Genomic DNA, 23597 nt, shown 5'->3' on the forward strand with positions numbered 1-23597 from the left:
CAGGGGAGTTCATCCCATTAACATTCCAGCTTAATATTTGCAGTGCCATGATGTAGTTACTTTAAGTCTCCTCCAACTGCGCCCAGTGCTTGTTCTTGCTCTGACGGTGGTGCTGGTATCCCTTTCGCTGGGTAATCCAATCCAAAATTTAGCTTTGCTAAGTCCAGTATGGGTGATCTTTTGTCCAGTGCTCTTTGCTTTAATTCTCTGTCTGGTGATCCTCTGTCCATTGCTCCTGGTTCTTTTCCAAGTCCCTTCTGTAGATCCTCCTCGTAGGTGCTCAAAAGTTTGTCTTTATCTTCAACTGATCTTATTTTTATTTTCCTTCCTTTAAAGCTAAAGGATAGGCCTTGAGGAAATTCCCACCTAAAGATGATTCTATTCTTTCTCAGCAGAGCAACCAAATCTCCAAAGTTGGACCTAAGGTCCAAAATATATTTCAGGATATCTTTAAATATTTCCACTCTTGACTGCAATATTCCCAAAGGTTTCTGGAAGTGCCAACCCAAAATTTTCTCTCTCTTTTTTGGATCAAAGGGTAATCAAACAGTCTCTTACTCTATTCTTCTTCCCTCCTCTTCCGAGCCTAAAGGCACTCACGATTTTCACTCCTTCTTGTTCCAAATCCAACTTCCAAAACTCTGCGAATTCCTGCGTAAGAAATTATATCAAACTATCTTTCTCCAATTCGGGTACGGCTCTAATCCTCAAGTTCGTCTGCTTTTCCTTGAGCTCAGTCATAGAAAGAATCAGCCTGTTATCCTCAACTTTTCTCTGTATATCTGGGACTCTTTGTTTCCAGTTGTGTTACTTTAACTTCCACAGCATCCACTCTTTCCTTAGCTTCCTCTGCAATTTGACGAGTCGAGGCAGAGTCCTGTATCAGTTTCTGTATTGCTTCTATGTTAGTATTCACCTTTTGTCCCAGACTATTTATACTTTCTGTATTTATATCAATTTTGGCATTTGCAGCATCCACCTTGGCATTTGATGCATCAACTTTTACATTTGTCTCATCTACTTTTTTACTGAGTTTTTCCAAAGATTCATTTATCTTACCTAGCACCGTCGCTAAAGCCTCTTCTGATGACATTCCTCTTTGTTTAGGTTGAGTTGGTACAGCTGCAAATGAGGCAGAAGGACTGGATGCTGATGCTCTTCGCTGCCAAGGCTTCCCAGATCTCGTTGTTGATAAATCTACTTTTTCTTTCCCATTTGCCATAACACTCAAAAAGTCCAAGTTCAATCCCACAGTCAGGCAGTTTTATCTTTCTAATGGAAAATTCCTCTGGTCCAATTCTTATTACAGTTTCCACAACTGCCTCTAGGGGGAAACAGTTGCAGTCTATACTTGTATTTATCCAAAGTATCTCCTTTTAAAGCATAACTCAAAAAAAAAAAGAAATTTAGTTTCAATTTTCCGTTACCTTCCCCCCCCCCTTTAAAATCAGAGGGAGCAATTAGAAACAGTTAGACACAATGTATCTCTCTTTTGACAGCTTACAGTCAGAGCGCATTCCAAACACGGCAGCCTTATTGTCTAATTTGCAGCCCGTTCCCAGGTTCTGAGCAGTGGAGTTTTAATTTCCTTCCCTCTCTCTCGCAGGTATAAATAGTCCAAAACTTCTCCCCCCTCTTCTCCTGCTCCAGGGGGGAGTTTTCTATTTTAGAAGTTGAGATTTTAATCCTTTCAAGTCGGCTCTCCAAGACTCTAGCTTGCAGCCTCTTTGCTTTGTTCTATCTACAAAAGCAGAAGGCGGACTTCCTGTTTATGCCTCCCCGCTACAATTCTGAATTAAAGCTTCTTCTTTTAAAAGTTCCAATCTGTTCTATTTTCAAATAGTATCTTTAAAATCCAATTGTTCTACTCACGGGTAGTATCTTTTTAAATCCATTTGTTCACAAGAAAAAGTCAACGCTCTCCGGCAACGGCTATGCGGCTTCACTCCGTGGAAAGAGCAGTCGATTCACAGCACCGCGCTGCTCACCCCACTTTGCTAGGGAGCCCCGCGAATGGGTTTCCCCGCGAGTAGAAGAGGCGCTGAGGGTGCCCGCCGAATCCCGCGTTCACAGGCTTCACCCGCCTGTGATTTCTGAAGGGTCTCCGCTTTCGCCGTAGCGGCCAGACCCGATTTTCACGGAGCAAATTCCTCTTAGTCAGAGGAATTCAGCCATTATCGATGGCGCCAAACCCGGAGGTCCCTTTCTGTCCTTCCTTCCTTTCCTTGTACTTCCTTCGTCCCTTCGTCCCTTTCTCACGCTCTCCCTTTCTCCTTCCCTCCCTCCTTCCTTCCTTCCTTCCTTCCTTCCTTCCTTCCTTCCTTCCTCCTTCCTTCCTTCCTTTATCCCTCTCTCCCTTTTTCTTTCTTTGCTTCCTTCCTTCTTTTGTTCCTCCCTCCCCACTTTTTCTCTTTCCTTCCTTCCTTCCTTCCTTCCTTCCTTCCTTCCTTCCTTCCTTCCTTCCTTCCTTCCTTCTTTCCTCCCTCCCTTTCTCTGCCCTTCCCTCCTTTGTCCCTCTCTCCTTTTTTTCTTTCTTTCCTTCCGTCCTCCCTTCCTTCCATCCTCCTTCTTTACTTCCTTCCTTCCTTCCTTTTTTACTTTGCCCCTTTTTCTGTCCTTCCTTCCTTCCTTCCTTCCTTCCTTCCTTCCTTCCTTCCTTCCTTCCTTCCTTCCTTCCTTCCTTCCTTCCTTCCTTCCTTCTTTACTTCTTTCCTTTCTCCTTCCTTCCTTCCTTCCTTCCTTCCTTCCTTCCTTCCTTCCTTCCTTCCTTCCTTCCTTCCTTCCTTCCTTCCTTCCTTCCTTCCTTCTCTCCCTTGTCCTACCCTCCCTTTCTCTATACTTCCTTCCTTCCATCATTTCTACCACTCTCCCATACTCTTTCCTTCCTTCCCTCCTCCTTCCTTTATCCCTCTCTCCTTTCTTTCTTTCTTTCTTTCTTTCTTTCTTTCTTTCTTTCTTTCTTTCTTTCTTTCTTTCTTTCTTTCTTTCTTTCTTTCTTTCTTTCTTTCTTTCTTCCTTCCTTCTTCCTTCCTTCCTTCCTTCCTTCCTTCCTTCCTTCCTTCCTTCCTTCCTTCCTTCCTTCCTTCCTTCCTTCCTTCCCTCCCTTCCTTCCCTTCCTCCCTCCCTCCATTCCTTCCTTCCTTCATCCCTCCCTCTCTTTCTCTGCCCTTCCTCCCTTCCGTCCTTCCTTCCATCCTCACATTCTCCTTCCTTCCTTCCTTCCTTCCTTCCTTCCTTCCTTCCTTCCTTCCTTCCTTCCTTCCTTCCTTCCTTCCTTCCTCCCTCCCTCCCTCCCTCCCTCCCTCCCTCCCTCCCTCCCTCCCTCCCTCCCTTTCTCCTTCCTTAATTCCTTCCTTCCTTCAATCCTTCCTTCCTTCTTTCATTCGTCCCTCAATCACTTTCTCTATCCTCCCTCCCTTCCTTTCTTTGTCCGTCTCTCCCTTTCTCCTTCTTTCCTTCCTTCTTTCCTCCCTGCCTCCCTCCCTTTCCCTAACCTTCCTTCGTCCCTCCTGCCTATCCTTGTCCTTCCTTCCTTCCTTCCTTCCTTCCTTCCTTCCTTCCTTCCTTCCTTCCTTCCTCCCTCCCTCCCTCCCTCCCTCCCTCTCCCTCCCTCCCTCCCTTTCCCTAACCTTCCTTCATTCCTCCTCCCTTTCCCTGTCCTTCCTTTCTTCCTTCCTCCCTCCCTCCCTCCCTCCCTCCCTCCCTCCCTCTCCCTAACCTTCCTTCATTCCTCCTCCCTTTCCCTGTCCTTCCTTCCTTCCTTCTTTCCTCCCTCTCTTTCTTGGCCCTTCCCTACTTCCTTCCTTCTTTCCCCCCTCCATTCCTCTGTCCTTCCTTCCTTCGTCCCTCTCTCCTTTTATCTGTCCTTCCTTCCTCCCTTCCATCCTTCCTTCCGTCCACACTTTCTCCTTCCTTCCTTCCTTCCTTCCTTCCTTCCTTCCTTCCTTCCTTCCTTCCTTCAATCCTTCCTTCCTTCTTTCCTTCGTCCCTCAAACCCTTTCTCTATCCTCCCTCCCTTCCTTTGTCCGTCTCTCCCTTTCTCCTTCCTTCTTTCCTTCCTTCTTTCCTCCCTCCCTCCCTCCCTTTCCCTAACCTTCCTTCGTCCCTACTGCCTATCCTTGTCCTTCCTTCCTTCCTTCCTTCCTTCCTTCTGTCTTTCCTTCCTTCCATCTTCCCTTTCTCCCTCTCTCCCTTTCTCCTACCTTCCTTCCATCTTTCCTCCTCCCTCCCTTTCCTAACCTTCCTTCGTCCCTCCTCCCTTTCCCTGTCCTTCCTTTCTTCCTTCTTTCCTTCTTTCCCCTCTCCATTCCTCTGTCCTTCCTTCCTTCTTTCCTTCGTCCCTCTCTCCTTTTATCTGTCCTTCCTTCCTTCCTTCCTTCCTTCCTTTGTCCCTCCCTCCCTTTCTCTGTCCGCCCTCCCTCCCTCCCTCCCTTCCTTTGTCCCTCTCTCCCTTTCTCTTTCCTTCCTTCCTTCCTCCCTCCCTCCCTAGCTCCCTTTCTCTAACTTTCCTTCATTCCTCCTTCCCTTTCTCTCTCCTTCCTTCCTTCCTTCCTTCCTTCCTTCCTTCCTTCCTTCCTTCCTTCCTTCCTTCCTTCCTCCCTTCCTCCCTCCCTCCCTCCCTCCCTCCCTCCCTCCCTCCATTTCCCTGTCCTTCCTTCCTTTGTCCCTCTTTCTTTCTTTCTCTTTCTTTCTTTCTTTCTTTCTTTCTTTCTTTCTTTCCTTCCTTCCTTCCTTCCTTCCTTCCTTCCTTCCTTCCTTCCTTCCTTCCTTCCTTCCTTCCTTCCTTCGTCCCTGCCTTTCTCTGTCATTTCTTTATTCCATCATTCCTTCCTTCCGTCGTTCTTCCCTTCTCTCCTCCCTCAATTTCTCTGTCCATCTCTCCTTCCTTCCTCCCTTTGTCCCTGCCTCCCTTTCTTTGTCTTGCCTTCCTTCCTTCCTTTCCTTTTTCTGTGCTTGCGTGCTTCTTTCCTCCCTCCCTAACTCTTTTTCTCTATCCTTCTTTCCCTCCCTCCCTCCCTCCCTCCTTTCCTTCCTGCCTTCCTCAATCATTTTCTGTGTCCTTCCTTCCTTCCCACCTTCCTCCCTCCCACCCTCCCTTTATTAGTCCTTCCTTCCTTCCCTCCTTCATTCCTTCCTTCCTTCCCTCCTTCCTTATTTGTCTCCCGCTCCCTTTTCCTTTCTTTCTTTACTTCCGTCCTACTTTCCATGCCCCCTTTCTCTGTCCTTCCTTCCTCCCTTCCTTTCTTTCTTCCTTCCTTCTTTTCTCCCTCCCTTTCTCTGTCCTTCCTTCCTCCCTCCCTTTCTTTCCTTCCTCCCTCTCCCTTTCTCTGTTCTTCCTTCCTTCTGTCCTTCCTTCCTTCCATCCTTCCTTTTTTGCTTCCTTCCTTCCCTCCTTCTTTCGCCCCTCCCTCCCTTTCTCTGTCCTTCCATCCTTCCTTTGTTCCTCTCTTCCTTTTTCTTTCCTTCCTTGCTTCCTTCCTTCTTTGCTTCCTTCCTTCTTTCCTTCCTTGTTTCCTCCTTCCCTTCCTCCCTATCTCTATCCTTCTCTGCTTCCTTCATTTTTCCTCCCTTTGTCCCTGCCTCCCTTTCTCTGTCCTTCCTTGCCTCCTTCCTCCCTTCCTTCCTTCTTTCATCCCTCCATCCCTTCCTCCTTCCTTCCTTCCTTCCTTCCTTCCTTCCTTCCTTCCTTCCTTCCTTCCTTCCTTCCTTTATCCCTCTCTCCCTTTCTTTTTCCGTCCTTCCTTCCTTCTTTCCTTCATCCCTCGCTCCCTTTCTTTGTACTTCCTTCCTTGTTTCTTTCCTTCTTTCCTCCCTCCCTTTCTCTGGGCTTCCTTCCTTCCTTTTGTTGTCCCTCTCTCCCTTTTTCATACCTTCCTTCCTTCTTTGCTTCCTTCCTTCCTTTATCCATCTTCCCTCTTTTTCTTTCTTTCATTTCTTCCTTCATTCCCGTCCTTCCTCCCTCCCTTCTCCCTTCCTCCCTCTCTCCCTTTCTCTTTCCTTCCTTCCTTCCTTCCTTGCTTCCTACTTTCCGTCTTTCCTTTGTCCCTCTCTCACTTTCTCCCCCTTCCTTCCGTCCTTCCAGCCTTCCTTCTTTCCTCCCTTTCTCTGTCCTTCCTTCCCTCATTCCTCCCTTCCTTCTTTCCATCATCCCTCCCTCCCTTTCGTTCTGTTCCTTCCTTCCGTCCTTCCGTCCTTCCTTCTTTGCTTCCTTTCTTCTTTACTTCGCCCCTTCCCTCCCTTCCTCTGTCCTTTGTCCCTCTCTCCCTTTTTCCTTCCTTCCTTCCTTCCTTCCTTCCTTCCTTCCTTCCTTCCTTCCTTCCTTCCTTCCTTCCTCCCTCCCTCCCTCCCTCCCTCCCTCCCTCCCTCCCTCCCCCTCTTTCTCTGTACTTCCTTCCGTCCTTCCTTCTTTCCTCCCTTTCCCTGTCCTTCCCTCCTTCCTTCCTTTCCCCCTCTCTCCTTTTTTCTTTCTTTCTTTAATTCCATCCTTTTTTCCTTCCTCCCTTCCTCCCTCCTTTCCTTCCTTCTTCCTTCGTTTCTCCCACTCTCCCATTCTCTTTCTTTCCTTCATTCCTTCCTTCCTTCCTAACATCCATCCTTTCTTCCTCCCTGTCTGTCCTTCCTTTCCTCGTTTCCTTTTTTCCTCCCTCCCTTTCCCTATCCTTCCTCCCTCCCTCCCTCCTTTTCTCTGTCCTTCCTTCATCCCTCCCTCCCTTTCTCTGTTGTTACTTCCTTCCTTAGCCCCTCCCTCCCTTTCTCTGCCCTCCCTCCCTCCCTCCCTTCCTCCGTCCCTTTCTCTGTCCTTCTCTCCTTCCTCCCTTTGTCCCTGCCTCCCTTTCTCTTCATTAATTCTAATAAAATGCTCAATGTCAACTTTGTCTTCTTTACCCTTTTTATACAGTTGTTTATAATAATTCTGGAAACATCTTCCTATGTCCACATGGTTCTCAAAAGACTTTCCTTCTGATACAATATTTGTGGTCGTACTTTGTTTTTGTCTCTTTTTTAATTGCCAAGCTAAAATTTTCCCGCATTTATTTGCAGATTCAAAATTCCTTTGTCTCATCCTCCTTAATTTCCATTCTATTTCCTGATTAATAATCTGTGAATATTGAGTTTGTAAAGCTTTAATTTCCTTTTGTGTCTGCAAATTCTTTGGGTTGCCTCTAAGGGTCTTCACTTTATCTTTTAGTTGGTCCAAAATTTTATCCTTTTTCTCATTCTGTATCTTTCTCCTAATTGAATTTTGTTGAATGAGGAATCCTCTCATTACTGCTTTACTGGCGTCCCAAATAACTCTTGTTTCCACTCCTTGGTTCATATTAATTTCAAAATAATCCCTTAGGGCTTTTTGGGCTTTATTTACAATTTGTTCACTCCTCAACAAGTCATCATTCATTCTCCATCTGAAGGAACCCTGTAAGAACATTTTCACTTCCATAAAAACTGGGTTGTGGTCTGAGCAGGTTTTAGGACAAATTTCTGTTTTTGATACTTTAGGAACCAAGTCTCTGGATATCCATAAATAATTGATTCTCAAAAATGATTAATTTGCATCTGAATAGAATGTGTAGGCTTTTTCATATTTTTTTTATATAAATATTTATTAGGGTTTTTAGAAAAAAAAGTACAATAATAATAAACAATGTTGCTTTGTTTTAACAAAATTTCGTATCATCCTTAAGCTTCCTCACGCCTCCCGCTCCCATTTACATCATTAATAAATTTTTGTCAAGCAAATTATCATCTTATTTCCAAATTTTGTAACCGCTTATTTAATTACAATAAAATAATTCTCCTGCAAATTTGTTTCTCTTAATCTCTCTTATCATCAAATCCTGATCTATTTTAGTGATGGCCAATTATTTATAACCAAGCATCCTTCTTAACATTCCATTAAGTCACAATATTTTTGTAAATAAATCTTAAATTTCTTCCAATCTTCTTCAATCCTTTCTTCTCCCAGGTCTCGGATTCTGCCAGTCATCTCCGCCAGTTGCATATAGTCCATCAGTTGCATCTGCCATTCTTCCAGTGTGGGTAGATCTTGAGTTTTCCAAGTCTTAGCTAGTAGGATCCTTGCTGCTGTTGTTGCATACATGAAAAATGTTCTATCTTTCTTTAACACCTTCTGGTCGACAATGCCCAGGAGGAAGGCCTCTGGTTTCTTGGTAAAGGTATACTTAAATACCTTTTTCAACTCATTATATATCATTTCCCAGAAGGCCTTCACTTTAGGGCAAGTCCACCAGAGGTGGTAGAATGTTCCTTCGTTTTCTTTACATTTCCAGCATTTGTTATCTGACGAATGGTATATTTTGGCAAGTTTAACTGGGGTCATGTACCATCTGTATATCATTTTCATTACATTTTCTTTCAAAGCATTACATGCAGTAAAGTTCAACCCAGTGGTCCACAACCTTTCCCAATCCTCAAACATAATGTTATGCCCAATATCCTGTGCCCATTTTATCATAGCGGACTTAACCATTTCGTCTTGTGTGTTCCATTTCAACAGCAAGTTATACATTCTTGAAAGTACCTTAGTCTTAGGTTCTAGCAATTCTGTTTCCAACTTCGATTTCTCCACCTGGAACCCTAGCTTTTTATCACTTTTAAAAATTTCTTTAATCTGAGCGTAGTGTAACCAGTCTCGCACTTTATCCTTCATTTTCTCCATACTCTGCAATTTCCAATTATCTCCGTCTTTTTCTAACAGTTCCCAATATTTTGGCCAATAGGCTTCCATATTGGTTCTTTTTCGGGCCTTAGCTTCCAAAGGTGATAGCCACCTTGGAGTTTTATTTTCCAATAAGTCTTTATATTTTGTCCAGACATTAAACACTGCTTTTCTGACAATATGGTTCTTAAAGGCCTTATTGATCTTAACTTTGTCATACCACAAATATGCATGCCAACCAAAAGCATTGTTATAACCTTCCAAATCTAGCACATCAGTGTCTTCAAGAAGTAGCCAATCTTTTAGCCAGCAGAAACCTGCGGCTTCATAATACAACCTTAAGTCTGGCAGGGCAAAGCCCCCTCTTTCCTTTGCGTCTGTTAATATCTTAAACTTGATTCTGGGCTTTTTGCCCTGCCAGACAAATTTGGAAATATCTCTCTGCCACTTCCGGAAACACTCTGTTTTGTCCACAATTTGCAATGTTTGAAACAAGAACAACATCTTTGGCAGCACATTCATCTTAATTGCAGCAATTCGGCCTAACAAAGAAAGCTTCAGTTTTGCCCAACTTTCCAAGTCTCTCTTAATTTCAGACCAACATTTTTCATAATTATCCTTAAATAGACTCAGATTTTTGGCTGTTATATTAACCCCTAGGTATTTTACCCTTTTCACCAATGATAATTCTGTTTCTCTCTGAAACCGTTCTGACTCTGTGTCTGTCATATTTTTCCCTAACACCTTCGTTTTTTGTTTATTTAGCTTAAATCCTGCCACCTGACCAAAATCATGTATCAATTGTAGTACTCTTTTCGTACTAGATTCTGGCTCCTGTAGTGTCAAAACTAGGTCATCTGCGAAAGCTTTAAGTTTATATTGTTTCGCTCCGACCTGAATCCCCTGCACCAGCCGGTCACCTCTAATCAAGTTCAGGAGCACCTCCAGAACTGAGATAAATAACAGAGGGGAAATCGGGCAGCCTTGTCGTGTTCCTTTTTCAATTTTAAATTCTTCCGTTACCACATTGTTAACTATCAATTTAGCTTTTTGTTCTGAATATATTGCATCAATCCCATTTTCAAAACCCCGCCCCGCTCCCATTTCTTTTAAATTTCCCTTCATAAATTTCCAAGAAATGTTGTCAAAGGCCTTCTCCGCGTCTATAAATATCAGCACTGCTTTAGTGTTTATATCTGTTTGCAAAAGTTCCAAAATGTCAATAATGTTCCTTGTGTTTTCAAACATCTGTCTACCTGGGAGAAAGCCAGCCTGGTCCTTATGAATTACTTCATTCAGAACTCTTTTAAGTCTGCCTGCTAAAACATCAGCAAATATTTTGTAATCCACATTTAAAAGGGAGATGGGGCGATAGTTCTTCAGTTGTGTCTTTTCAGTTTCTGATTTTGGTATCAACGTGATAAAAGCTTCCTTCCACGATTCCGGCGCCTTCTTTCCCTCCAGAATTTCATTGCTGACCTCCATCAAAGGTTGAATCAAATAGTCACTCATTGTCTTGTAATACTTGGAGGTCAGACCATCTGGTCCTGGAGATTTGCCCAACTTCATGTTCTGAATGGCATGTTCAATTTCTTGTTGTGTTATTTGACTGTTCAGGAGTAGTCTATTTTCTTGTGTAAATTTTTTAAGACTGTTTTTTTTTCAAAAATTGTTCAATCTCAACCTCATTTTGCGGCCCTTGAGTATATAGTTTCTTGAAGTATTTCTGAAAAGATTTTCTGATTTCCACAGGGTTCTGAATATTTCTTCCTTCAATTTCTAAATTTGTAACTGTATTCAACTTTTGTCTCTTCTTCAACTGCCAGGCCAGCAGTTTCCCACATTTATTTGCCGATTCAAACGTTTTTTGTTTCATTGACTTAATCTTCCATTCTATTTCCTGATTTATCAGTTTAGAATATTGTGCCTGATGGAGTTTAATTTCTCTCAGAATCGGCTGCGACTTCGGGTTTCCTCTTAGCTTATTTTCTAATTCTTTTATTTTTTCCAAAATCTTATCTTTCTTTTCATTTTGTTTCCTTTTCTTGATAGCATTCTGTTGTATTAAGAACCCTCTCATCACCGCTTTGCTTGCGTCCCAAATTGTTCTTTTTTCCACCGTTGTATTCAAATTTATTTCAAAATAGTCTTTCAAAACTTTTTGGGCCTTTTTAATGATGTCCTGATCTCTAAATAAATTGTCATTCATCTTCCATCGAAAGGAGCCGGTTGGTAATAATATCAAATCCATTTTCAAAGCGTTATGGTCGGAGCAGGTCTTTGGGCAGATTTCCACTTTTCTGACCTTAGGTGCCAGACATCTAGTAATCCATATTTGGTCGATTCTTGTCCAAGTCAGATGGGCTTCAGAGAAGAATGTTCCTTCCTTTTCCAAGGGGTTTCTCATTCTCCAAATGTCAATCCAGTCCATGTTGTCTGTCATTTCAAAAAAGGTCTTTGGTAGTCTGCCATCTTTGGTAACTTTTTGACTTTGCGACTTATCCATGTTGGTTGATACAATCCCGTTCATATCTCCCATCATGATGATGTTGTCAAAGTCCAGATATTCCAGCATGCTCTCATGCAACTTCTTATAAAATTCCGATTTCCCTTCATTTGGTGCATAAATTCCTAATAACAAAATTTTTTCTCCTTGATACTGTATTTCGACTGCCCAAATTCTGCCTTGTTCGTCTTTAAATAATAATTTGGGTGAAAGGCTCTCCTTTGCATATATCACCACCCTTCTCTTCTTTACTCTGTCTGAAGATATAAATTCCTGGCCGAGTCTTTTATTTACCAAAACTTTTCTATGGAGCCTAGTCACATGTGTTTCTTGCAAGCAAATAATGTCCAATTGTTCCTTTTTTAATATGTGAAAGATTTTCTTCCTTTTCTCGGGAATGTTGCAGCCATTTATGTTCCAACTCAGAAGTTGCAGAGACATCCTGTATAAATCTGGTTATTTTTCAGGGGGTGGTACTTTGTCATCCAAGGGTGCCAGTTCCTTTGGTGCTCCGGGCTCCGGCAATGATCCAAGTCCTTTGTGAAGGTCTTCTCCGTACTGGTTCAAAAATTTGTCTCTGTCTTCCAATGTTCTAATTCTAATCTTCCTCCCTCTAAAAGTAAACGATAATCCTTGAGGGAAATCCCACCTAAAGATGATTGAGTTGCTCCTCAATAGTTTTGCTAGTTCCGAGTATTCGGATCTCAAATCCAAAAGCTGTCTAGGAATATCCTTGTAAATTTCAATTCTTTTGCCCAGAATATCCAGTGAATTTCTGTAATGTAGGCCCAAAATCTTGTCCCTTTCCTCCTTTGATCTCAGTGTTATCAAGCAGTCTCTGGGCTTGTCTTTTCTTATCAATCTTCCCAGCCTAAAAGCTGATGTAATTTTAAAGTCTTTTTCCTCAAGTTTCCACTGCACAGAAAATATTTTGGTCAGGAACTCAGCCAGTTTATCTTCTTCTACTTCAGATACCGATCTTTTCCAACTGTCCAAGTCTTTGGCTAGTGTCTTCAGCCAGTTTTCTGTTTTCCCCTGAAGCCTCCTCCAATTTTGCAATCGATTGAGTGTTCTGTGCCACTTGCCCAGTTATTCTATTTAGACATTCTGTGTTCTGATCTATTTTCGCAGTTTGCTCATCAGCCTTTTTGTCCAAAGATTCCACTCTCTTGTCCAAAGATTCCAATTTTTCATAGATTTTTTCTAGAATGGAAGAGGCTGATCCTGAAGCCATATCCTCCAACTGTAATTCCTCTGTCTCTCCTCCCCCTGCCTGTGGCAAGGAGGCAGCTTCTTCCTCAGAGTGCAAGATAGGCACAGACGATCTACGTTGCTGTAAAGTTGAGGCTAAAGTTGTTTGTCTCGTTCTTGGTCTTTGTTCTTTTTCCTTAGTCTCCTTTTTCTTTGCGCCACTCATTCCAAACTTATCTAATAGTCAAGGTCAAGCTGAGTTGTTCCCATGAGAAAAAGACGGCCCAGGTGCAACACTCAGCCGGCAGGCCAAGAAATAGAAAGTAAAACAATATCACTGCCGTTAAGTCCAAAAACCTCTAGGGGGAGCCTAAAATGTCTTCTCAGGAAGGATTACCCAAAAATAAAGATTAAAGTCCAAAAACCTTCCAATGTTAAGTTTTAAGCAGAGTTGGTATTATAAAAACACAATGTCTCAAAACAGTGCTTACTGGTACTTCAGTTGATGTTATAAAGTAACAAAGTCCAAACCTCTCAAATTTTCCCAGTTTGTGTATCAAGATGCTTGGGTCTGCAAACTGATTGCTACTGTTGCCAGGCAGTTCCAGCCCTGGTTTCCTTCTTTAAATTGTAACTTCAGCAGAAAAAGATTTCAAAGTCCATGCTAACACATAGATCCAATGCTTAAACTCCTTTTCAGTCTTTAAATACAGCTCAGTAAATGCTCAGATCCAATCAATAAAAAGTTTACTCACAGCCTCCACTCCTCCTGCTCTTTGCGTTCAAGTTCAATGGCGGCGGAAGACGGACTTCCTTTTTCTTTTTCGTCCTCCGCTTTCAGCCAAATTCAATTACTTTAGTCTCAAATTGGTCTCCAATTGATTAAAAGTCTCTATTACTCACGGATTGCTGTGTTTTAAAAGCCAAATCCAGGAAGAAAGGTCGGCGTTCAACGGCAATGGCTTCGCGGCTTCTCTCCGCCGATTGCGGAATGACCCTCAGCGCCGCTGCCTCCTCCGCGATCCGGAGCCCCTTACGGGGTTCCTTCAACGTTTCGGGGGCAGCTTCTGGCGCCCGCCGGGTCCCAAGGCTGCAGGCTTCTGCCGCCTGCAGTTTTCCGGTGTGGGTCTCCGCTTCGCCGTAGCGGACGACCCGTTCTCGGACGGAGCTCCCTTCCCGGTTAGGAAAGGGCAGCCATTACCCTTCGCGCCGCCTCCGGAAGTCCCAGAATGTGTAGGCTTTTTCAGTTGGATTTCTAACTCTCCATATATCCGACATGTCAAATTTATCAGTTATTAAAAAAAAAAGTCTTAGGTAGTCTGCCAGCATTCAGTATTTTCTGTATCTGATTTCTGTCCATTAAAGTGGATGCCACTCCATTCAGATCTCCCATTAAAATTAATTTATAATCAAAATGTTCCAAAAGACTTGTTTCCAAATTCTTAAAGAATTCTGCTTTGCCATCATTAGGTGCATAGATTCCCAGTAACAAATATTTATCGCCTTGTGCTGTAATATCCACTGCAATGTATCTTCCCTCCTCGTCCTTGAAAATCAATTTTGGATTCCATTTTTCTTTGACATAGAAAACCACTCCTCTTTTTTCACTTTGTCTGATGAGATAAATTCTTGACCAAGTTTTTTATTGGATAAAATTTTTCTATGTAGCCTTGTAATATGTGTTTCCTGAAAACAAATTACATCCAAATTCTGCTTTGCCAAAACATGGTAAACCTGCTTCCTTTTCTGAGGAGACTTGAATTTACATTCCAAGAATAAATTCTCAAAGCCATAATGATAAATTAGGGGGTCACCGCTCCCACCCCTGGCAGCTGTGGGCTTTCCAATCCAAGTTCAACCGAGTACTTTTGCAGAAATCTGTCTTTCTCTCCAACCATCCTAATTCTTTGCTTTCTTCCTCCATATTTGAAGGAGAGACCCTCTGGGAATTCCCACCTGAAGAAAATATTTTTTCCTCCTCAAAATGTAGCCAAATCTGTGTAAATTAGATCTCAGGCTCAGGAAGTGTCTAGGGATATCTTTAAAGAGGACGATGGCTTTGTCCTGAATTTTCAAACTTTTTTCGTAATGCAGCCCCAAAATGGTGTCTCTGTTCTTTGGTCTTGAAGACCACTATACAATCATAGGTAATTTTTGAATCTTTTGGGGGGCCAAATCTATAGACCTTTTCTATCCACAAACCAACTTCTTCCTTTTTCAAGTCCCACCACGCCACAAATTGATCTGTCAACCACTCTTTGAGTTGATCTTCTTGAGTTGATCTTCTTTTTGTTGAGGGACACCTCTCAATCTTAGATGGGTTTCCCGTTCCTTCATCTGAAGAAATGCAATCAAATTTGAATTTTCATATTGTAATCTTTCCAAATCAGTGACTCTAACTGTCTCAAGCTGTGTCAACCTTGTCTCATGAGTTGTAACCTCAGTCTTCACCTCTTTCAACTCCGCACTTAAATCTTCAAACTTTTTATTCCTCTGTATTACGATTTGTATTATCTTAAATTTCAGACAACAGTTGCCTTACAGAGTCCTCAGAAGCTGCACTTCTAGAGCTTCTTACTGCTCCCTTGTCTGTTTTATCAGCACACATAGTTGCTCAGGAATTTCAAGGTCAATCCCACAATAGGTGGGGGGGAAAGAGAAAAACAGCTTCCCAAGACAATCCCACAGGAGTCAGTTTCAGGTAGGCAGCAGCCTCCCAGATCCTTATTACTGAAAGGCAGACTGTAAAAAAAAAATAATTCTCAATCCCTTTTGGTGTTTGAAAGGCAGTTCTGGAGGTACCAGATACTTTTTGCTACTTAAAAGCAAGTCCAAACAGCGGCAGGATACAGTGTGTCAAAGTCACTTGAAACGAAAGTTGATTGTTTCCTCTTCCATTGTGATGTCACAATGGAGTCTAGCCTTTCCCCTACCAGGAGGTCCTCTGCAGAATGATGGAGCCTCTTTGATTTAGTACACAGTCTCACAGGGTTCTTAAAGTTAGAATTTTTTTTCCTCCCCTTTGCCCTGAAGAAGGAGGGTTTTAGGATTTACTTGAAAACTTTCAAACAGTCTTTTCCCACTTAGTGCTTCGGTCCACAGTAACCGACTCTCCTTTGATTCAGCAGAAGGGATCGAACTCCGTTTTAAAATACCTTTCTGGTCCCAAAAATAATCTGATTTAAGCTTAAACTTTTACTCACAGTTCCAAATTTTCTTTATTCTTTTTGGGAGGAATTGGCCACTCACAATCGCCAAACTCGGAGCTTTGCACTGTGAAGAAAGTGAGTCATTTCCGCTGTGCTGCGTCTCCAACCCCACTTGCTCTCGGGGCTCTTTATGAGCTTACCCGGGAGTGGGGGAGTCGGCAAAAGGCACCCACCGGAACACCAGGTCCACAGAACACTTGATCTGAGTTTTTTGGGGGGCACCGCATCGCTCTTGCGGTCTCCCCTTGCTTCACTGCGCTGGGGCTTTTTCAGCCAAAAGAACTCCTGTCTACCATTACCGGGCTACCAGCCAGAAGTGCTCTCCCTCCCATTTCTGTCCTTCCTTCGTTCTTTCCATGCTTCCTTCCTTCTTTCCATGCTTCCTTCATCCCTCCCTCTTTTTCTCTGTCCTTCCTCCCTTCTTTGCTTCCTCCCTTCCTCTTTCCCTTCCTCCCTTTCTCTATCCTTCTCCCCTTCCTTCCTCCCTCCCTTTGTCCCTCCCTTTCTCTGTACTTCCTTCCTCCTTACTTCCTTCCCTTTCTTTGTCCTTTCCTCCTTCCTTCCTTTCTCCCTCTCTCCTTTTATTCTTTCTTTACTTCAGTCCTTCCTTCCTCCCTTCCTCCCTCCCTCCCTCCCTCCCTCCTTTTCTCCCTTCCTTTCTCTGTCCTTCCTTCCTTCCCTCCTTCCTTCCTCCCTTCCTTCATCCCTCCCTCCCTTTCTCTGTACTTCCTTCCTTCTGTCCTTCTTTACTTCGTCCATTCCTCCCTTCCTCAGCCCTCCCTCCCTCCCTCCCTCCCTCCCTCCCTTCCTTCCTTCCTTCCTTCCTTCCTTCCTCTTTCCATTCTTCCTTCCTTCCTCTTTCCATTCTTCCTCCGTCCCTCTTGTTAGGATATTTCCGTTCCACCTTAAGAGAGAGCAGGCTTGTGAGTCACAGAGTCTGCGTATTTCCTGTTCTCAGGATGTTTATGTTTGCTATTGCTTTCGTTTTTTTCTCTGCTCTGCGCCAGAACACGCTGGCAGGCAGTCATGTTTGTTCTTTCTTCTGACCAACACTGAATAAACATTCTAAATGATACCCTCCTGAGTGCAACTTTTGCTGTGTGAATTCTGCTGACAGAGTGTGCACCAGCCTAAGAATGTGGCAATCTGTTTCTGAGGCTTGGTGTCGCTAATTGCTGATACTGCACGTCCACGGGAGGTCGATGGATCGTCCGGCAGCCGGCTTGGGGGCTCAGATGGTATCCCAACACCTCTGTCCCTCTTTTTCTCTGTCCTTCCCTCCTTCCTTCCTTCTTTCCTTCCTCTGTCCTTTCTTCCCTGCCTCACTGCTTCCTTTCTTCCTTCTTTCCTCCCTCCCTTTCTCTGTCCTTCCTTCCTTCCTTTGTTCGTCTCTCCATCTTTCCTTCCTTCCTTCCTTCCTTCCTTCCTTCCTTCCTTCCTTCCTTCCTTCCTTCCTTCCTTCCTTCCTTCCTTCCTTCCTTCCTTCCTTCCTTCCTTCCTTCCATCTTTCCTTTGTCCTTCTCTACCTTTCTCCTTCCTTCCTTTCTCTGTCCTTCCTTCCTTCCTTCCTTCCTTCCTTCCTTCCTTCCTTCCTTCCTTCCTTCCTTCCTTCCTTCTTTCCTCCCTCCCTCCCTCCCTCCCTCCCTCCCTCCCTCCCTCCCTCCCTCCCTCCCTCCCTTTCTCCTATCATTCCTTTGTTCCCCTGCCTTCCTTTGTCACTCTCTCCCTTTTTCTTTCTTGCTTTACTTCCGTACTTCCTTGCTTGCTTCTTTCCATCTTTCCTTTGTCCCTCCCTCCCTCCTTCCTTCCTCCCTTTTCCTGTCCTTCCTTCTTTGCTTCCTTCCTTCCTTCCTTCTTTACTTCGTCCATTCCTCCCTTCTTCTGTCCTTCCTTCCTTCCTTCCTTCCTTCCTTCCTTCCTTCCTTCCTTCCTTCCTTCCTTCCTTCCTTCCTTCCTTCCTTTGCTCCTCCCTTCCTCCTTTCCTCCCTTCCTCTGTCCTTCCTTCCTTCTTTCCCTCCTTCCTTCCCCCCTCCCTCCCTCCCTCCATCCCTCCCTTTCTCTGTCCTTTATTCCTTCCCTCCTTCCTTCCTTCTTTTCTTCCTTCCTCCCTCCCTTTCTCTGTCCTTCCCTCCTGCTTTCCTTTGTCCCTCTCTCCCTTTTTCTTTTTTTTCCCCAATTTTTTTATTGGTTTTCACAACATTATAAACAAACAGACACATAAGACAAACAAACAAACATAAATCATAGCCTTATTAAAAATTACACTTATTAACATTGTGAAGTGACTTCCTCGCTTCCCCTTGGTTGAATTTCATTGCATGTCCTTTTAACGGTTTTCCAAATCACAGTTCTTATATAATTTAACTTAAGCATTAACATCCTTAGATCTTCACATTGTGAAATTAAACATATTCACTTAACTTAACACTAAATCCTAAACCAATTAAGTATCTGCAAGCTGTTTTCAGTTAACTTAACATATTTAAGTGATCATTAAATTTAATCCAATCTTCCTGATACTCCTCCTCCTTCTGGTCGCATCTTTGGCAGCACATTCACCTTAATCACAGACTCTCCCTTTTTCTTTCTTTCCTTCCTTCCTTCCTTCCTTCCTTCCTTCCTTCCTTCCTTCCTTCCTTCCTTCCTTCCTTCCTTCCTTCCTTCCTTCCTTCCATCCATCTTTCCATCTTTCCTTCCTCCCTCCCTTTCTCTATCCTTCCTTCCCTCCCTCCTTCCTTACTTGCTTCCTTCCCTCCTTCTGTCTTTCCTCCCTCCCTTTCTCTGTCCTTCCTTCCTTCCTTGGTTTCTCCCACTCTCCCATTCTCCTTCCTTCCTTCCTTCCTTCCTTCCTTCCTTCCTTCCTTCCTTCCTTCCTTCCTTCCTTCCTTCCTTCCTTCCTTCCTTCCTTCCTTCCTTCCTTCCTTCCTCTCTCGCTCCCTCGCTCTCTCCCTTTCTCTGTCCTTCCTTCCCTTTTTCCTTCGGTCGTCCCTCCCTTTCTCTGTCCTTCCTTCCCTCCCTCCCTCCCTCCCTCCCTCCCTCCCTCCCTCCCTCCCTTTTTCTTTCTTTCTTTCCTTCCTTCCTTCCTTCCTCCCTCCCTCCCTCCCTCCCTCCCTCCCTCCCTCCCATTCTCTGTCCTTCCTTCCTTCCTTCCTTCCTTCCTTCCTTCCTTCCTTCCTTCCTTCCTTTGTCCATCTCTCCCTTTCTCTTTCTTTCTTTCCTTCCTCCCTTCCTCCGATTCCTTCCTTCTTTCCTTCCTCACTCCCTTCTCTGTCCTTCCTTCCTTCCTTCCTTCCTTCCTTCCTTCCTTCCTTCCTTCCGTCCTTCTTTCCTTCCTCTTTCTCTCCTCTTCCTACCTTCTTTCCTAAGTCCCTCCCTCCCTTTCTATATCCTTTCTTCCCTCATTCCTCCCTTCCTTCTTTCCTTCATCACTCCCTCCCTTTCTCTGATGTTCCTTCCTTCCGTCCTCCCTTTCTCTGTCCTTCCTTCACTCCTTCCTTCCTTCTTTGCTTCCTTCTTTCCTTCCTTCCTTCGCTTCCTTCTTTGCTTCCTTCCTTCCCTCTTTCCTTCAGCCCTCCCTCCTTTTCTCTATCCTATCTTCCTTCCTTCCTTCCATCCTTCCTTCCTACTTTGCTTGCTTCCTTTCTTCTTTCCTTCCTCCCTTCTTTCTTTCCTTCCTCCCTTCTTTCTTTCCTTCGTCCTTCCCTCCCGTTTTCAGTCCTTCCTTCCTTCCCTCCCTCCTTCCTTCTTTCCTCCCTTCCTTCCTCCGTCTCTCCATTTTTCTTTCTTTCCTTCTTTCTTTCCTCCCTGCCATTCTCTGTCCTTCCTTCCTCCCTCCCTCCCTCCCTTTCTCTATCCTTCCATCCTTCCTTCCTTCTTCCTTCCCTTCCTATCCTTCCTTCCTTCCTTTGTTCCTCTCGTCCTTTTTCTTTCCTTCCTTACTTCCTGCCGTCCTTTCTTCCTTTGTCTCTCTCTCCCTTTTTCTTTTTCCTTCCTTTGTTCCTTCCTTCTTTCTTTCCTCCCTTTCTCTGTCCTTCCTCCCATCCTCCCTCCCTTTCTCTGTCCTTCCTTCCTACCTTCCTTCTTTCCTCCCACCCTTTCTCTGTCATTCTTTCCTTCCTTTCTTCCTTCCTCCTTTCCTTTGTCCCTCCCTCCCTTTCTCTGTCCTTCCTTCTCTCCCTTCCTCGCACCTTCCTTTCCTCCCTCCCACCCTTTCTCTGTCCTTACTTCCTTTCCTTCTTTCTTTCCTTCCTTCCTTCCTTCCTTCCTTCCTTCCTTCCTTCCTTCCTTCCTTCCTTCCTTCCTTCCTTCCTTCCTTCCTCAATCCCTTTCTGTCCTTCCTTCCATCCTTCCTTCCTTTCCTTTCTTTGCTCCTTCCTTCTTTCCTCACTCCCTTTCTCTGTCCTTCTTTCCTTCGTCCATCCCTTTCATTCTCTCTTCTTCCTTCCTTGTTTCCTTCCTTACTTCTTTCCTTCATCCCTCCCTCCCTTTCTCTTTCTCTTTCCTTCCTTCCTACCTTTGTCTCTCTCTCTCCCTCCCTTTCTCCTTCCTTCCTTCCTTCCTTCCTTCCTTCCTTCCTTCCTTCCTTCCTTCCTTCCTTCCTTCCTTCCCCACTTCCTTCTTTCCTCCCTCCCATTCTCTGTCCTTTCTTCTTTCTTTTTTTCCTTCTATCCTCCCTGCATTTCCCTATGCTCCCTTCCTTTCTCTGTCCTTCCTTCCATCCTTCCTTTCTCCCTCTCCCCCTTTTTCTTTCCTTCCTTTCTTCCTTCTTTCCTCCCTCCCTTTCTCTATCCTTCCTTCCTCCTTTTCTCTTTCCTTCCTTTCTTCTTTCCTTTATCGCTCCCTCCCTTCCTCTGTCCTCCTTCATTACTGCCGTCTTTCCTTCCTTTGTCCCTCTCTCCCTTTTTTCCTTCCTTTGTCCCTTCCTTCTTTCCTCCCTCCCTTTCTCTGTCCTTCCTCCCTTCATCCCCTCCTCCCTCCCTTTTTCTGTCCTTCCTTCCTTCCTTCCTTCCTTCCTTCCTTCCTATCTTCCTTCCTTCCTTCCTTCCTTCCTTCCTTCCTTCCTTCCTTCCTTCCTTTGTCCCGTTCTCCCTTTCTCTGTACTTCCTTCCTTCATTCTTTCTTTCCTTCCTTCCTTCCTTTGTCCCGCTCTCCCTTTCCTTCCTTCTTTCCTTCTTTCTTCCCTTCCTTTCTCTTTCCTTCCTTCCTTCCTTTGTCCCTCTCTCCCTTTCTCTGTACTTCCTTCCTTCGTTCTTTCTTTCTTTCCTTCCTTCCTTCCTTTGTCCTGCTCTCCCTTTCCTTCCTTCCTTCCTTCTTTCCTTCTTTCTTCCCTTCCTTTCTCTTTCCTTCCTTCCTTCCTTCCTTCCTTCCTTCCTTCCTTCCTTCCTTTTTTTCCTTCCTTTGTCCCTCTCTCCCTTTCTCTTTCCTTCCTTTCTTCCTTCCTTCCTTCCTTCTTTCCTCCCTCCCTTTCTCTGTCCTTCCTTCCTTCGTCCTGCTCTCCCTTTCTCTGTCCTTCCTTCATTTGTCCCTTTCTCCATTTCTCTTTCCTCCCTCCCTTCTTCTGTTCTTCCTTCCTTCCTTTGTCCCGCTCTCCCTTCTTTCCTCCCTCCTAAATTTTACTAGGATGGATGGGGAAAGTGACCCCAGGGTCATATAGCCCACCCCGCTTGCCAGAGCTCTCCTTCCTCCCCGCCCAGGTCGTTCAACGGACCCACTACCAAGGCATGCGATGCCTTTTTCGGGTCAGCTTCTATCCCAAAGACCCCGTTGAGCTGCTGCAGCAAGACGCCGCTGCCTTCGAATACCTCTACATCCAGGTCAGCAGTGTGTGTATGAATGTGTGGTTAGAGGGTCCCAATCCTTCCTTCTTTCTACCTGGCTGCTCTGCCTAGTGGTCCTCACTGCCCCTCCAAGGTGTGGGGTATAAATTAATTATTTATTATTATTATTATTATTATTATTATTATTATTATTATTATTATTATTTTGCTGTGGGTAAGCACTAGACCCTGCTTCCAGCTCACTAGTGTTCTCAGCCCCCCCCACTCTAACCACTAGGCGCTGCTTCCCAGCCCCCTGCTCTCAGCTCTAGGTGATGTTTCTCCTTCCCCCTCCAGAGCCGCAACGACATCATCCGGGAGCGGTTTGGCACCCACCCCGATCCGGATTCGCTTCTGGTCCTGACAGCTCTACACATCTACATCACTGTCTCGGCTGCCCGTCCCAGCCACAAGGTGGCACTCAGAAACGTCGAGTGAGTGAGTTCCAGGGGGAACACTGAGGGTCATCCAGACCAATCTGTTCCCTCACCCAGGACAGCAAACTGTCATTCCTTCTTTCTTTCCTCCCTCCCTCCCCCCTTCTGTTCTTCCTCCCTCTCTCCCTTTCTCTGTCCTTCCTTCCTTCCTTCCTTGAGAGCCAGTGTGGTTGTAGTGGTTAAGAGCGGTAGTCTCGTAATCTGGTGAACTGGGTTCGCGTCTCTGCTCCTCCACATGCAGCTGCTGGGTGACCTTGGGCTAGTCACACTTCTTTGAAGTCTCTCAGCCCCACTCACCTCACAGAGTGTTTGTTGTGGGGGAGGAAGGGAAAGGAGAATGTTAGCCGCTTTGATACTCCTTCCGGTAGTAATAAAACAGGATATCAAATCCAAACTCTGGATTTGAAGGAAGAATAGAGAAAGAAATGAGGGAAACAAGAAAGAAAGAACAAAGAAAGGGATGGAGGGAGGGAGGGAGGAAGGACAGAGAAAGGGAGGGAGGGAGGATAGAGAAAGGGAGGGAGGAATGAAGGAAAGAAAGAAAGAAGGAAGGAAACAAGGAAGGAAGAACAGAGGAAGGAAGGTAGGCAGGAAGGAAGGAAGGAAGTTGGAGTGCGTGCCTTTCCTCTTTCTCCCCAGGAAGGAGTGGGGTCTGGAGCCCTTCTTGCCTCCCTCTCTGTTGCCGGCAACCAAGGACAAGCTCCTGCACCGGTCGCTCTCGCATCAGCTGAAGGCACAGCAGCGGCGCAGCAGCCAGGTGGGACCCTAACCCCCAAGGTGGGACCCTAACCCCGCCTCAAACCCGGGGTCAGGCTGGATGACCCCAGGGGTCCCCCGATTCTCTCCTCGCAGGTCTCCCCCACCCGGGCCAAGCTCCAGTACCTGCGCCTCCTCGACCGGCTACCCACCTTCTCCGGCGTCATCTTCCAGACCGTCGGGATGGTAGGGGTTCTGGGTTCTGGTTTGGTTTCGGTTTCCTGGCTCAGATTCTGGTGCCAGGTTCTGTTTTCTGGTTCCTAGTTCTGGGTTCTGGGTTCGTATTCTGTGTTCCAGTTTCCAGTTTTGGTTTCCAGTTCCTGGTTCTGGTTTCCAGTTCGGTTCGGTTAGGGTTCCAGGCTCAGATTCTGGTTTCAGTTCCCGTTCCTGGATTCTGGTTCTAGGTTCTGGTTTCCGGTTTCCGGTTCTGGTTTCCAGTTCAGTTTGGTTAGGGTTCCGGGCTTGGATTCTGGTTCCAGGTTCTGGTTCCTGGTTCAGTTCTGGTTCTGGGTTTGTATTCTGGGTTCCAGGTTCAAGTATGACTACTTTGACTTTTGTAGGACGGCCAAGACGCGGCGCCCACCATTCTGGTGGGTCCCCGCCATGGCGTGAGCCACGTCATTGACCTCCACACCAACTTGACCACCGTCCTGTGCGAATTCAGCCAGATCAGCAGAGTCCAACTCTTCCGGGAGAACCTGGGCGTAGCAAGGGTGGAGATTCGCATTGTGGACGCCAAGGTGAGCAGGCTGGAGGGCCATCTAGGGGCCATTCCGTCACTTGGATTTTCTTTTTCTAAAAATAATAATAATAATCAGATTTTTGAAATTTTCAATCACATTTTTTCTATTTCAATCACATTTTTATGCACAGATTTTTTTATTTAAACAGATTTTTTCTATTTAAAGCACATTTTTTAAAAATTCTGATTCTTTCGATTTATATAGGATTCTTTCGATTTAATTCAGATTTTGATTTAAATCGGATTTTTATGATTTAGATCAG

The 23597-nt window shown here is 44.9% G+C and overlaps 1 protein-coding gene across 1 annotated transcript in view; it reads left to right on the top strand.

Annotated features, from left to right (window-relative positions):
- LOC309361131 (FERM and PDZ domain-containing protein 3-like) overlaps positions 1–23597 on the top strand; it is a 78836-nt gene that overhangs the window by 51804 nt on the left and 3435 nt on the right. The window contains exons 10-14 of the mRNA XM_081896079.1: positions 21277–21396; positions 21697–21833; positions 22476–22593; positions 22689–22778; positions 23153–23332. Coding sequence (XP_081752205.1) covers positions 21277–21396; positions 21697–21833; positions 22476–22593; positions 22689–22778; positions 23153–23332 — 645 coding nt within the window. The remainder of the gene's footprint in view (positions 1–21276; positions 21397–21696; positions 21834–22475; positions 22594–22688; positions 22779–23152; positions 23333–23597) is intronic.

The sequence above is a fragment of the Podarcis melisellensis genome (assembly GCF_964234715.1).
Source record: "Podarcis melisellensis genome assembly, chromosome: W".
In the NCBI taxonomy this organism is placed as follows: domain Eukaryota; kingdom Metazoa; phylum Chordata; class Lepidosauria; order Squamata; family Lacertidae; genus Podarcis; species Podarcis melisellensis.